At 42.5% G+C, this 15,360-nt stretch overlaps 1 protein-coding gene across 1 annotated transcript in view; it reads right to left on the reverse strand.

Annotated features, from left to right (window-relative positions):
• Positions 1-15,360, reverse strand: part of TTLL8 (tubulin tyrosine ligase like 8) — a 58,136-nt gene that overhangs the window by 6,309 nt on the left and 36,467 nt on the right. Inside the window, exons 10-12 of the mRNA XM_070754726.1 lie at positions 11,502-11,650; positions 6,031-6,277; positions 943-1,378 (exon numbers count right to left, since the gene is read on the reverse strand). Of these exons, the coding sequence (XP_070610827.1) occupies positions 943-1,378; positions 6,031-6,277; positions 11,502-11,650 (832 nt within the window). The remainder of the gene's footprint in view (positions 1-942; positions 1,379-6,030; positions 6,278-11,501; positions 11,651-15,360) is intronic.

Raw genomic sequence — 15,360 nt, forward strand, 5'->3', positions numbered from 1 at the left:
CTTAGCCCTAGGCTGGCATCAAGGTTTGTGACAAGCTGACTAATGAATAAAGCCTCTTGTTATATCACACATTGATTGCTTTGCTACAATTCGGCAAGCAAGAGGCAAAAGTAAGTGGAACCCACAATCCTATGCAACAAATGTTATGAATAGCAACAAAAAAATGTTTGATTGCATATTAGCAAGTCTTTAAAAAGACAAGCCATTATCATTAGAATCTATTAAAGACTTCCAAAGAAATAAACCGGCATTATGTCAAAATGCTTTCAAAGTTACTAAAATTTAAATTTGCAAGAGGGCAGGACATCCTCTTGGAAGTAGAATTTGATATTTCTCCATCTTTTTTATTATTATTATTATTATTATTATTATTATTATTATTATTATTATTCAGATTCTGAAACCATGCTTCTAATTTCTCTAACCATCATTAGATATAGTTATAATCAAACTATTTTGTGTACTACTCAGCTAGGGAACAAAATGGTTATGAGCCACCCAAAGTCCTTAGGGAATTGGGTGGCATACAAATTTAAAAATAGATAGGTAGGTAGGTAGGTAGGTAGACAGACAGACAGACAGACAGACTGATATTGAGCCGAGGTGGCGCAGCAGGTGGAGTGCAGTACTGCAGGCCACTAAAGCTGACTGTAGATTTGTTGGTCAGTGGTTCAAATCTCGACACCGGCTCAAGGTTGACGCAGCCTTCCATCCTTCCAAGGTGGGTAAAATGAGGACCCGGATTGTGGGGACAATAAGCTGGCTCTGTTAAAAAATGCTAACATGTTGTAAGCCACCCTGAGTCTAAGAAGAAGGGGGGCATAAAAAGTCGAATAGATGATAGATAGATAGATAGATAGATAGATAGATAGATAGATAGATAGATAGATAGATAGACAGACAGACAGACAGACAGACAGACAGACAGACAACACTCCTTACCTGTCTCCAAAGAAGTTCAAAATTTCCAGTTTCACAATTTTTCTCAAGCTTCTTATCGAGCACAATCTTGATGGTGTCATCTTGCACTTTAGCACAAAGATCCATTGTAATCGGAGTAGACGGATGCATAGTTGGGCTACTATTGATTTCAATCAACCAAGGTTTGAAATCACTGCCAAGAATGAAATCTGCTCCATACAATTCAAAGCTGCTTTTCCGTGCTTCCACTTGCTCCTGAGCCATCTTCATTATATATATTAAGATTTTTTTCATAGTTGGATAGATGATATTGCACCAAACATGGCCAAGGCCTCTCTTCTGCAAATATTCTTGGAATTTGCTACTGGACCACATGTTGTGATGTGGCAACTGACAACTACGATCTGATGCATTTTTGTAATTTTTCTGGATGAAATTATTGCAAAGATGAATAGAGCTGTGGAAAGTATATGGCCCAGTTAGTATTGCACAGAGATTGTACCAAATATAAAATATGAACATAAATACCGAGGGAGGGAGGGGTAGTCCATTGAATTAATTGTTTTCCTCTTTTTTTAAAAAAAAAGTTATAAGTACCTTAACCAGAAGGGACTACCTGTAGTTCAGGATCATTTAAAAATTAAAGTGATCTTTGGCATGTTTAAGTTCTTCTGTGATCTAATATAAAATTAAAGAATTGCAATGGTTTTGCTCCTGATAAGACTCCATCACCTGAACAATCTAGCTCAGTGGTTCCCAAAATGGGCAGTACCGCCCAGTAGGGGGTGGTGGGATGCCTTGTAGAGTGCTAAGAGGCAAGGGGGGCAGCAGGGGGGCACTAAGAGGGGCTAGGAGGTGGCGGGTGGTTTTACGGGTCCTGGCCCCATGCCGCTGGCCATGTCCACCCAATCACCTGCTCTATACTTTTCCCTCCAGTCTTTTCCCAATAGGGGCTGAGCAAGCTGCAATTTGGGCATCTTACTGGCGTTTAACAGCTCCTTGTGTCTGCTGGCTGGTCTCTTTGAGGGGGAAAAGCTTGCAAATTACACAGACTTTTAAAAGTTTAGGGGTGACCGGTTGGGTGGGGCAGAACAGAGTGGAGTTTGGGTGAGGGCTGAGCAGGCCACAAGACAGGCATCCTACCTAACATTTGTAGCTCTGTTGCGTTCCTTGACATTATGTCCAGAGTAGCCCATTATAAAAGAAAACATCTCGCAAGTTCAGTCAAACTTCCTGAACTCATGAGACATTTTCTTTTAGAATGGGCTTCCCTGGACACGATACCGAGACACATGACAGAGCTACAAGTATCAGGTAAGATGTGTGTCTCGCGGTGGGATGCCGTTTGGGGGTGAAAGGTCAAGTGGGGTGGAGCAGGGGCTGGGGGGTGGCTGGGCGGCCCATAAGACGGGTGTCTTACTTGACACTTGTAGCTCCATCGTGTTGTTCCTCGGTGTCAGGTCCAGGGCAGCTGGACACAACACCTAAGATACTATGTCATGAATTGCTTGGGGATACCGTTTGTTTAAGCAACTGTATTTGTTAATGCTTTGATCACAGTGTGGCAGAATTACAATTGTTTCTCATGGGTTCACAAACTTTCATTACTGTAAATCGCACAATGGAGGTAAATGATGCTAAAGTTCAGTAATTTTGATCAATTTCTAAACAATTTATTTTCATTCCTCTGCATGGATGTAACAGCCAAACATTGTTTTATTATTGATTGATGGAATGGTGTGTATGTGTGTTGCCTGGATTGACTGAGTTAGGGGTTTTTAAACTGGGGTTTATAGTTTTAGATCTTCATATTTGACTTCTTTTTTATTGTATTTGTATATTTTATATTGTTGTAAGCCGTCCTGAGTCCTTTGGGATTGGGAGGCATAAAAGGATAGATAGATAGATAGATAGATAGATAGATAGATAGATAGATAGATAGATAGATAGATAGATAGATAATCCGAAGATTGCTGATAATAAGTTACTGGTTTTTAGCTGTATCAGGAGGAACAGCAGAATGTATATTTCTTTCCTTCTTCTTTCCCTTCTTTCTTTTTCTGTCTTCCTTCCTTCCTACCATCTTTCTTTCTTTTCCTTTCCTTCCTGCCTCCTTTTCTTTTTCTGTCTGTCTTCCTTCCTAACATCTTCATTTTTCTTTCTTTCTTTCCATTTTCTTTCCTTATTCCCTCCTTCCTTTCTTTTGCTGTCTGTCTTTTTCCTTCCTTCCTTCCTTTCTTTTCTTCTTTCCTTCCTTCCTTTTTCTTTCCTTATATAGAATACAGAATACAGAAACTCTTCTTGCGAGGGCAAGCAATTCACAACTTCTAGCAGAGAGTTCCTGTATTTTGCAAGCTGTTTTTCTCTAAAGAAAGCAGCCGAAAGACACATGGAGCTTTTAAACTCCAGTAAGACACCCATCTCGCAGTGGGACGCAGTTTTGGGGTGACAGGTTGGGTGGGCTGGAGTGGAGCAGGGTGGGGGCTCTTAGGAAGGAAGAAAGACAGACAGAAAGAAAGATGGTAGGAAAGAAGACAGACAGAAAAAGAAAGAAGGGAGGGAAGAATGAAAGAAAAGAGAGAGAGAGAGAGAAAGAGAGAGTTGGGGAACCAGTTAGGGGGCAAATGCAAATGGTTAGTCATCGGCAAGCACATTTTTGGTAACAGATCATCCTTGGCTAGAGCAGATTCCATGAGCTCAAATGAAGTTACATATTGCTTTGTCTCAGTTACATTGAGTTTTAAGAAAACAAAGTAACATCCTCATTTTTCATGCAAACTGATTTAACTTATTTAAATTTAAATTCTTATTTGGACAGAAACGCTTCCATATGTAACTAAACATCCAAATCCAGCCAGACTTATTCTAAATTATTTTAAAATCAGAAAAGCTACAGTAAGAGCATTCTATAGCACCCCACAATGGGCTCAATGATGCAATGGTGTTTTCATAATAGCCAGTGTACCAAAAAAAGCAAAATCACGTGTTGTGGTTCAGCCTGAGGCTGCTCAGGGACAGGCTGTGTCTCTGCTGGCTCCATGCCTGGAGGAGGAGGACAGCGAAGAGGAGGAAGCTGAACAGTCGGACGGGGGAGAGGAAAATTAGGAATGGGATGAAGGAGAACAGCATGAGAGCCACGGGGGGGGGGGCTCTCCCCAGCCAGTAGTTTGGAGTCATTAGGTGATGCTCAAGCTGTCATTGACATGCGACAGAGACGGTCAGATCAAAGAAAGGAGCAATTAAAGAAGTATTATCAGCACTGAATTAGGAACAGCTGGGTTTGGGTGTGGTCCTCCTTAGCAGGGTTTAAAAGGCAGGCAAGCCCTTGAAGCCATGTGGAGTGTTATCAGTTTGGAGTTGTGTTATCCTGTCTTGTTTCCCAGTGTCTCTGTTCCTGGCTTGTGGCCCAGCAGCTTTGGAAGACCCATGGGAGGTGTAGGTCTGCTATCTACAGCCTCGGCTTGGCAGCAAGAATTCTCTATTGCTGCATGGACTTTTGCCTTCGTGGATATATCTGAACTTATATTTTGACTTTTATAAAACTGCCTTTGCCTTTTACCAGTGTGTCTGGCTTCTCTTTTTGGGTTGGTATTGGCTTCTGGAGTGACCCAGACAGAACAATCACGATTAGGTCGTGCTCTATTTGCAGGACTGTTCCCTAAGAAAATCTACCATTTTAATAGATCAGATAGGATGGTGGGACATGCTGGTTCCCTCCCCAAAATATAGACATCTGATAAGAACTAGGGAGCATGATTTCTCCATGGCTCCCTCATATGAAACACTCTGCCCCAAAGTTTAGCAGACCTCTTCCCAGCAGTAAAATCTACTTACCTTTCCTACTGTTTTGGAAGCATCACCTGTGCTATTTCACCCTCTATGCATGCGCAGAAGGCTTTGCACATGGGTAGACAGTTAAGAAAAAGAAAATGGCTATGTCCAGGTGAATAAGTGGGTGGAACCTCACACTGCCACAGCTACTGATTCTCCAAACCGCCAGCAGCTTCTACTATCGGTATGTTTGAACAGGGCCAAACCGGTAACATTTATTTATTTTATTTATTTATTTCGTCCAATACACAATGAGGGTTTTAGTGGGTATATATCTATATACACATAGTAAAATACATGATGAAGGTTATAGAGGAGATACTCATAGTAAAATATATCTAAGAAATAATAGAAAAGAAGGTATAGTAATAGAACATATCAATGAAAGAATAGAAGAAGAGATATAGGAATAGAAGAAAGGTATAGGAGATATAGGAGAGCAATAGGACAGGGGACAGAAGGCACTCTAGTGCACTTGTACTCGCCCCTTACTGACATCTTAGGAATCTGGATAGGTCAACCGTAGATAATCTAAGGGTAAAGTGTTGGGGGTTTGGGGATGACACTATGGAGTCCGGTAATGAGTTCCACGCTTCGACAACTCGGTTACTGAAGTCATATTTTTTACAGTAAAGTTTGGAGCGGTTAATATTAAGTTTAAATCTGTTGTGTGCTCTTGTGTTGTTGTGGTTGAAACTGAAGTAGTCGCCGACGGGCAGGACGTTGCAGCATATGATCTTGTGGGCAATACTTAGATCTTGTTTAAGGCATCTTAGTTCTAAACTTTCTAGGCCCAGGATTGAAAGTCTAGTCTCATAGGGTATTCTATTTCGAGTGGAGGAGTGAAGGGCTCTTCTGGTGAAGTATCTTTGGACATTTTCAAGGGTGTTAATGTCTGAGATGCAATATGGGTTCCAAACAGATGAGCTGTATTTGAGGATGGGTCTGGCAAAAGTTTTGTAAGCTCTGGTAAGTAGTGTGAGATTGCCAGAGCAGAAGTTACGTAGGATTAGGTTTACAACTCTTGAAGTTGTAAATTTCACCCCTACCTCCACCCCTTTAGTCTTCTTAGAGCTTTGAAGACCTGACTTTGCTCCCAAAAGCTGAGAAAAAGCTAGATAATCATACGATTAGTCTGATCTGGCACCAGGTTTTTATTTTTAATGGGCAGCCATATGTTTTAAATAAATAAATGTTTACCTGAAATAAATCCCTCCATAGGATATTATACATAATCATATATCATGCCATCAAAATTAGAAGCATAATCTTGGTTACCTGTGAAGATTTTCTAAGGAAAACCGCTGAGTTGAAAATCTCAGATAGCTTTCTTTGTAGAACCATATGGTCAATGGGTTCCAGTCCGTTACAAGAAACCACTGCCTAATATCAAATTTTGTATCATAAATGAGGAGTGGTTTCTCTATATATTTTTGGACAACCCACTTATGATCTTTAATTGGAAACTGATCCGTTGGCTCAACTACTTTCAATATTTCATCCAGTCGATTTTTGCATACTATTTCTGGAGAAAAAGACAGAAGAATTATCCTTTGGGCCTCAAGATACACTGTAATTGATAAGAAAGTTGCATGTTATTCATAAACAATGCTGCCTGATCACTGCTATTTAATGCTTTCAATCAAAAATTTAACTACCATATTTTTCAGAGTACAGTATAAGATGCACCGGAGTATAAGACGCACCTAGATTTTAGAGGTGGAAAACAAGGAAAAAAGTATTCTGAATCAAATGGTGTAATAATATATTTAATAAAATACCAGTGTAGCAGACTTTTTACAAACATGTATACTTTTTACAACCATGTACACTTTTTGCAAATTTCAAACTTGACAGTTTTAAGACTTGTCGACTTCAAATCCCAGAATTCCTCCTCCAGTCATGATAGCTCAGGAATGGGGATTGAAGTCCACAGGTCTTAAACTTGCAAACTCTGAAGACCAATGCACCCCTAACCCAGGTGTTGTGGTTAGCTCTGGCCCAGCTCCTGCCCCAAGGAATGTGCAGGTGGATGTGGGGGAGACATCCACATGCCGCAGGCCTGTTTTGCTCCTGATGGAATCTGCCGATGAAGCCTCCTCTGACCAAGGCAGCATGAGTGACAGGGAAGAGGGGAGTTTGGCAGACAGCCCAGGAGGAGATCAATCATCTGTATCATCTTTGGATTTTGAACAAGAATTAATGACACATCCACGCATGCATAGAGTGATGCATAGGAGACAACAACTAAAGGATTATTACAAGAGAAAATGAGGCCACCTGTGGTTGGGTGGGGCTACTGTAATTAGGGCTCCTGCTCTAAATAGCAGTGTGTGGGTTTGGCCATTGTGAAAGAGTATCTGATCGCAGTTCGTCAGGAATCGTGTGTTGCTGTTTTCTGGACTTTGTTTGTTGATTTTTCAGGCCTTTGAAACCAAAGCAGAGCAAAGTGTGTGTGTGTCTCATTTCGTTGGAAGAAGAAGGGGTGTGAAGTTTCTTCACAGCTGCTAGCTAAGTACTTAATGACTGCTTAAGGGAAATTTTACAGACTATCCAGTTGTTTTGAGACGAGTGCTCTTTGCAATACAAAAAGAGTGCTTAGTTTATTTAGAATTTTGTGATAAAGAACATTGTTTTGAATTTTCAAACATGTGTGTGTCTGAAATTTGTACCCTTGAATTTTGGGGAGGCTCCTACCAGAGAGCCGGGCAGAACACCAGGGGTCTTCAAACATGAAAGCTTTAGGACCAGTGGATTTCAACTCCCAGAATTCCATTCTCCAGTCATGCTAGATGGGGTAATTAGAAGGCAAAGCCAGCCCCATTTTTGCAAATAGTGGGCTGTTCTTTTACAAAAATGGGGTGGGCAAAGGGTCTGGGAAGCCTGCAAGGTGTTGGGAGATGGCAAAAATGCACTCATCGTTGTGAAAAATGGGCCATATTTTGCACATCTTTCACAAAAATGGGGGCATTTTTCACAAAAATGGGACACAGGAGCGGGACTTTGGGATAGCAAAAATGGCTATATTCAGTGTAAAAGATGCACTGATATTTCCACCCTGTTTTAGAAGGGGAAAAGGTGTGTCTTGTACTCTGAAAAATACGGTAATACTATAATTGTGTTGCTCTTTGCCAAAGCTGAAATGGAAAAATCTTGTAAGAAGGTGTTTTACTAAGTCTAAATTTTGACCCAATAGCATTACAGTGATCTCTCGGTTAGCGCGGGGGTTACGTTCCAAGACCTCCCACGCTAACCGATTTCCGCGTTATAGTGGATGCGGAAGTAAAAACCACCATCTGCGCATGTGCGCCATTTTTTTCATGGCCGCACATGCGCAGATGGTGGAGTTTGCGTGTGGGCGGCGGGGAAGACCAAGGGAAGATTCCTTCAGCCGCCCAACAGCTGATCTGCTCCGCAGCGCGGAAGCAGCGAGGAGCCGAAGATGGGGTAAAGGCAAAGGGGAAACCCCATCTTCGGCTCCTCGCTGCTGCCGCGCTGCGGAGCGGATCAGGTGTTGGGCGGCTGAAGGAACCTTCCCTTGGTCTTCCCGCCAGATCGCTTGCCGCTTGCCAGTCCACGCCCCCCTGGATGAGCGGCCCCGCATGGCCCCAGCGCCGGACTCCGAACGCCGAAACCGGAAGGGGCGAGGTGGGGGAGAGTCTGACGGAATGCGACTGACGGAATGCTGAGCCTCCCGTTTTCTCTCCCCCCCCCTCGCCCCTTCGCCCCCCTGTGTTCCTAGGAGAAGTGCTGGTGAGGAGCAGAAGGTCTGTCTTGCCTCAATCCCCAGCACTTCTCCTAGGAACACAGGGAGGCGAAGGGGCGAGGGGGGGGGGAGAGAAAACGGGAGGCTCAGCATTCCGTCAGTCGCAGCGCTGGCTGTCAACTTTTCTTTTTAGCACTGGGGAGGCAAGTCAGCTCCTGCCCAGTTTTAAAAAGAAAAGTTGACAGCCAGCGATTGTTCCGCTGCCGCCAGCATGGCCTGGCTGGCAGCGGAAGATGTAACGGAGCCCACGGGGGATTCGCCTTCCTCCCACCTGCAGCCGAGACTGATCGTGGGCTCCTTCGCAACCTCGGAGAGCTTCCAGGGCATGAAAGCTCACGAAAACCAGGAAGCTCTCCGAGGTTGCGAAGGAGCCCACGATCAGTCGGCTGCGGGCGGGAGGAAAGCGAATGCCACGGGGCTGGGCTCGGCTCCCCCCTCGGCTCCCCCCCTTACCAGCCCCGCCGCGGAAGGCTCCATTCTGTTCCCTGCCGGCCCGATTGAGCGGCCGGCGGTCTCCATTCAGGGAACAGACGTCCACCCCCTCCTCGGAGTCCCCGGCACCCAGCGTCCCCACGCCGCCTCCACCTCCCGGTAATGCGCCCGACCTCTGCCTCTCTCTTTCTCTCTCATATACCACGCCGGCAACAGGGAGAGAAAGAGAGAGAGAACTAGCGTGGACTTATTTTTTATTTTTTAATATTTTATTTTTTTAATTAATATTTTTTGAAAAACCGCGTTGCAGCGTTTCGCGCTAATTGAGAACGCGCAAATCGAGGGATCACTGTAACCTTTTTTTGTTGGGATTTTTATATTGGCTGATCTCGGTTTCTTCTTTGAAGATTTCATTATCAAATTAGGTAGAATTATCAATATTACATTAATTTATTTTGTAATTTCTCATTGGTTTCACAACTGCTTGATTTTAAGGTATACTTTCAATACATAGTTTCACAAAAGATTAGGATTATTTTTATAGTGGAACGTGTGATCTGTTGCTTAGATTTAATAGTAATTGAGAAAAAGGATAAACTTAAAAGCAATGCAATCTTTTTCTAGAAAATGAATTACTTTTTGACAAGAAAAAAGAATTATTTTAAAGAGAGGGAAATGTTTACAGACCTCTATAAAACTATATCGTCTCTCTGAACAATTTTTTTAAAAAGTAGATACAGATTAATCATCTTTTCTAATCTAAGAAAAAACCACAATAAGAGATAATTGGCCTTCTCTAATAGCTTCTCTGTTGAACAAATATAAGATTCAGACAAAAATTTCCACACATTTACAAACTGTTAGTACATTGTACGTAACCTATTTGGGTGTTGCCATACATTAACTGACAATGTTAGTCTGTAAAATATAAAGACTGTACCTTTAAGGAAATATTACTATTTGACCATAAGAGGGTGCCAACACTGTTCCCTTTGGGGGGAGTTACGTTGTTAGAGATATATTTTGCCTGTGAGCTGCATTCTTGCTGTGTGCATGGTTTGTAAACTATTAGAGTATTATTGTTGATTCTGTATGCAGTGATACCTCATCTTACGAACCTCTCATCATACAAACTTTTTGAGATATGAACCCAGGGTTTAAGATTTTTTTGCCTCTTCTTCTGAACTATTTTCACCTTACGAACCCAAGCCTCCACCGCTGGGATGCCCTGCCTCCGGACTTCCGTTGTCAGCCAAAGGCTCCCCTCACTGGGAAACCCCACCTCCAGACTTCCATGTTTTTGCGATGCTGCAGGGGAATACTAGTAGGGAATACCAGCAGCACAAAAACAGGTGCTTCGCTGGCAATGGAAGTCCGGAGGTGGGGTTTCCCAGCGAGGGGAGCTTCAGCAAAAGCACAGCATCACAAAAACACAGAAGTCTGGAGGTGGGGGTTTCCCATGGAGGGAAGCCTCAGGGGAATCCCAGTAGCACAAAAATGGGTGCTTCGGCTAGCAAAAGGGATGAGTTTTGGGCTTGCATGCATTAATCGCTTTTCCATTGATTCCTAGACCTCATCTTCTGAGTGTATTGGTGGTTATTGAAATGGATGTCCATGTGGCGCCTCTATGTTGGTTGAGGCAGGCAGGATTCCCTTGGGTACCATTTGTTGGGGGTCAGGGGAAAGGGAGGGTCTTGCCTTCTTCTGCTCAAGATCCCCATGGACAATTGGTGGGGACAATTGGTGGGTCACTATGTGACACAGAATGCTGGACTCAATGTGCTTTGGCCTGATTCAGCATGGCTCTTCTTATGTTCTTATGTTCTATAGGAAACATTGTTTCATCTTATGAATAGTGTTGGGTGAACCCAATGAAATTTGGGTTCAGTGAGTTCAGCCGAACTTGCCGTGAATTTCGGGTGAGTTTGCCAAACCTGAATCCAAACCCAAACCCGAACACTCCATGATGTCGAAGCTCTGCCCCCGGAATCCCATTGTGGGATTTCCCAGCTCCTTTTGCTGAAAGGACCTCCCTTTGTTTGCTTGGAAGAGAGGGCAGAAGCATCGCTTGTTCTATAGTGTAATGGTTAGCACTCTGGATTTTGAATCCAGCGATCTGGGTTCAAATTTTGGTGGAACCTCCTTTTTTAACTCTCCTCCCGAGCGGTGGCGTTTTGCAGTGTTTGAGTGAACGCCGAACCCGAACTTTGCCCGAAGTTTTAAAAAATTCAGGTTTGTGTTCAGCATGCTGAACACTGCAAAGTCCGCACGGACCCGAATTGTGTGAGTTCGGTTCGCCCAACACTACTTGCGAACTTTTCACCTTATGAACCTCGTTCCGGAACCAATTAAGTTCATAAGACAAGGTATCACTTTATTTGTAAATAATAATATTGTTATATATACATTGATACTAAGTCTGAGTAATTGTCTGGCTAACTCACATTACCTACACCACAACTCTGCTTAATGTATGTTGAAGGTTTCGTACTGAGACATACTAACATAAACTTTCTGTATTTGTCCAAAAAACCCAACAACACAATCCTACCTCTGCCACGGGATTTTGCTCCTGGTTTAATGATCCAGATGTTACGAAGACCATCAATCTCTTGCTGTGGGTTAAATAGCCTAATTTTGTGCAAAATATTTTGACACTGAATAAAATAACTGTCCGCATTACAAATAATTGCCCCTTCACTGGAAAAAAAACAAGAAAATTAAACCAACCTTGTAATAAACTTGTATTCAAAATTATTACAGATATAAATTATTTAGAGTACTGAATGACATTTTAACAAATGAGTTAGGAAATTAGGATGTAATTTCAGTTCAGGGATCCCTTTGAGAAAGCAAGTACTGTAGATTCAATGTAGCTCAGATACACATCAAAATCCCCCATGTTTCTGGGGGGCAGTGGGCAATTTTGAAAGCTTCTCATGAAAATCTATCATGGAAAGACAGTAGGTTTTATATTTCACAAATTTATTGTACTGGAAACTTGACAAGTTAATGAAGTCCCTCTTTAACAGTCCTTCATATCTTCTCTAAGGTCAGTTCTATTTTTCCCCCAATATTCTTTATTTACAATACTGTATACACTGATATACAATTATGCACACAGAGATAAAATTCATGGTGTGAAATCTACTTACCTTCCCTACTGGTTTGGAAGCGCATGCACCAGTGGTGGGTTCCTCCCAGTGTGGTAGGTGACTCCACATCTGTAGAGGCCACCAAATTGCGTGATTTGCATGCAACCGCTCCTGTGCCAGTCTGTCGGGCGGTGCCATCTTTTTTCTTGATTTTTTTTTTTAATTGCTTTCTGCGCATACACAGAAGTAAAATCTCATGAGGGGGACACAAAATTGCCGAAGTCGCACACAAGAAAGCATCCCCTCATGAGATTTTAATATGATTTTGCACAGAAGCAAAATCATGTGAGGGACGCGCAAACAGATACACCCAAATGAAGAGTATGTGCATGCAGCACACTGGTTTTCAGGTAAGTGCAACCCATTGCTGGCATGCACCACTGTTGCACACGCTTCTGCACCCTCTGTGCATGCGCAGAAGGCTTTGTGCATGTGCAGAGAGTTAAAAACAAGAAAATGGTGACATCCCAGTGTTGTACATACTCCTGGTCAGTTGGAGGATGATGAAGATATTGAGGACTCGGATTCAGATAGTGTTTATGAATTAGTGGGGGGCCCAGGGTTACAGGTAGTAGAACAGATGGGAGGCCAGCCACAGGATGGGGCTATGAGTTCAGGATCTAGCGAGGGAGAATCAGACGCTCGCTGGGTTAACACTAAATTCAGAAGGGCCCAAAAACGTATAGAACAGGTGTCTGGAAGAAGATATTAAGGAGAGGAATGGATTAAATACTGTAGTGATGTATTTGGCACGTCAGGGGATCAGTGGGGAAGAAGGGTGGAGTTTCAACATTGCGAAGAGAAAAATGGAGGGTTTTTTGTGCTGCTTCCAAGTAAGCAAAAGTATTCTGTATTGATTAACAGTCAGGTCTGCTATTTTAGAAATCATGCTGTTAGGAAAATAAATCTTGTTAAGTGGAGAAGGAGAAGGAATGTGAGAAATGCAGCTAAGAGAGATAACGGACCGAGTGCCTGTATGAAATGTGTTTGAATTCCAGAAGAGCAGAGAAATAAATGGAGTTTCTTTATTCATGAAATAATGCATTTAACAAGAGTTATTTGTAATTGCTAAATTTCTACCAGAAACCAGAACACCCAGGGGGTTGGTGGAGCCTCGTGCTACCGCTACTACTTGTTCTCTGAATCACCGGCAGCCATCACTACTGGTACACATAGAACAGACCATTTCACCTGTTTAAAAACCTTTTTAGTCCTTGGTACTTTTCAAATGTTGTTGCTTTCTTGTAGACATTTCATTACCCAACTGAACAGGGAGTCTTTGCTCACAGTCACTCATACCCTTATCACCTCGAAGTTCGACTACTGCAATGCTCTCTACATGGGGCTACCTTTGAAGAGTGTTCAGAAACTTCAACTTGTCCAAAATGCAGCTGCGTGAGCAGTCTTGGGCCTTCCAAGAAATGCCCATATCTCACCATCACTCCATGGACTGCATTGGCTACCGATCCATTTTCGGGCACAATTCAAAGTGTTGGTTATGACCTATAAAGCCCTACATGGCATAGGACCATATTATCTGAGACCGCCTTCTGCCGCACAAATCCCAGCAACCAGTGGAGTCCCACAGAGTTGGTCTCCTTAGGGTCTTGTTGACCAAACAATGTTGGCTGGCGGGACCTAGGGGAAGAGCCTTCTCTGTGGGAGCCCCGACCCTCTGGAATCAGCTCCCTCCAGAGATTCACACTGGCCCCACCCTCCTCGCCTTCCGAAAGAGCTTAAAAACTCATCTTTGCCATCAGGCTTGGGACTTTTAAATCTTCCCCCTGACCAATGAATGTTTTAAGTATGATTGTTGAATGGTTGGCTTGATGGGTTTTCTTTTTAATTTAATTTAATGGTTGTTTTTTTTAATGTAGTATTAATTGGATTCATATTATTGTTCTGTTTTTGTACATGGTGTGAGCCGCCCCGAGTCCTAGGAGAGGGGCGGCATACAAATCCAATTAAATAAATAAAATAAAATGTTACCTAGTCAAGAAATGAAATGTTTGCAAACAAACAATCAAGTTCAGAGAGACCAAGACTTTTCCAATCCTCTTGGACTGAAAACCATTTTTTCCTGAACTGACTGGAAATATGATTTTTATTTATTTTATTTATTTATTTTGTCCAATACACAATAATACACAATGAAGGTTAAAGAGTATATAGTAGAGAAGAAATACGAGATATAGGAGAGACTATAGGACAGGGGACGGAAAGCACTCTAGTGCACTTATATACGCCCCTTACTGACCTCTTAGGAATCTGGAGAGGTCAACCGTGGATAGTCTAAGGGTAAAATGTTGGGGGTTAGGAGATGATACTATGGAGTCCGGTAATGAGTTCCATGCTTCAACAATCCAATTACTAAAGTCATATTTTTTACTATGCATCCACTGATGCTTAGTACTTATAAGTTTCTCTTCTTTTGAAAAGCCTCAGCTGGTTAAGGAAAGCTTACTAGATGGAGATAAAGTTTCTGCTGGGTGTTGACTACCAAGCTCTTACATATTGCACAAGGTAATACTTAGTCTGTAAGGAAGTAAAATACTCCAGCCCAAAGAGCACTCAAGGTGACACAACATGAAAACCCACTTGGAGGCTGAATTTGCAATTGGAGGCAGGTGAATAAAAGCTGACATTATTTGTTTCTGTCCTCCCAAAAGCATGCATGCATGTATGTATGTATGTATGTATGTATGTATGTATGTATGTATGTATGTATGTTAAGAAGTACGTACGTATGTATGTATGTATGTATGTATGTATGTATTTTTATGTTTGTTTGTTTGTTTGTTTGTTTGTTTGTTTGTTTGATTGATTGATTGATTGATTGATTGATTGATTGATTGATTTTTATGCTGCCCTTCTCCTTAGACTCAGGGGGACCTATAACATATTAGCAATAGCACTTTTTCACAGAGCCAGCATATTGCCCCCACAATCTGGGTCCTCATTTTACCCACCTCGGAAGGATGGAAGGCTGAGTCAACCTTGAGCCGGTTATGAGATTTGAACTGCTGACCTACAGATCTACAGTCAGCTTCAGTGGCCTATAGTCAGGGCCGCCGATAGGCCAGTATTACTGCTACTGGCGTCAGGGGCCTGGCCAAATTGAAAAATAGGGTGAGGGCGGTTTAATACATAATTGGTATGTCGCAAAATAAAGTAGTTTTAAAATGGCGGGGGGAGCCCAAACACTTAGGCTGCAGGGGGCCCAAAATTCCTGATGGCGGCCCTGCCTGCAGTACA

Source organism: Erythrolamprus reginae, chromosome 6 (assembly GCF_031021105.1).
Source record: "Erythrolamprus reginae isolate rEryReg1 chromosome 6, rEryReg1.hap1, whole genome shotgun sequence".
Taxonomy (NCBI): Eukaryota; Metazoa; Chordata; class Lepidosauria; order Squamata; family Dipsadidae; genus Erythrolamprus; species Erythrolamprus reginae.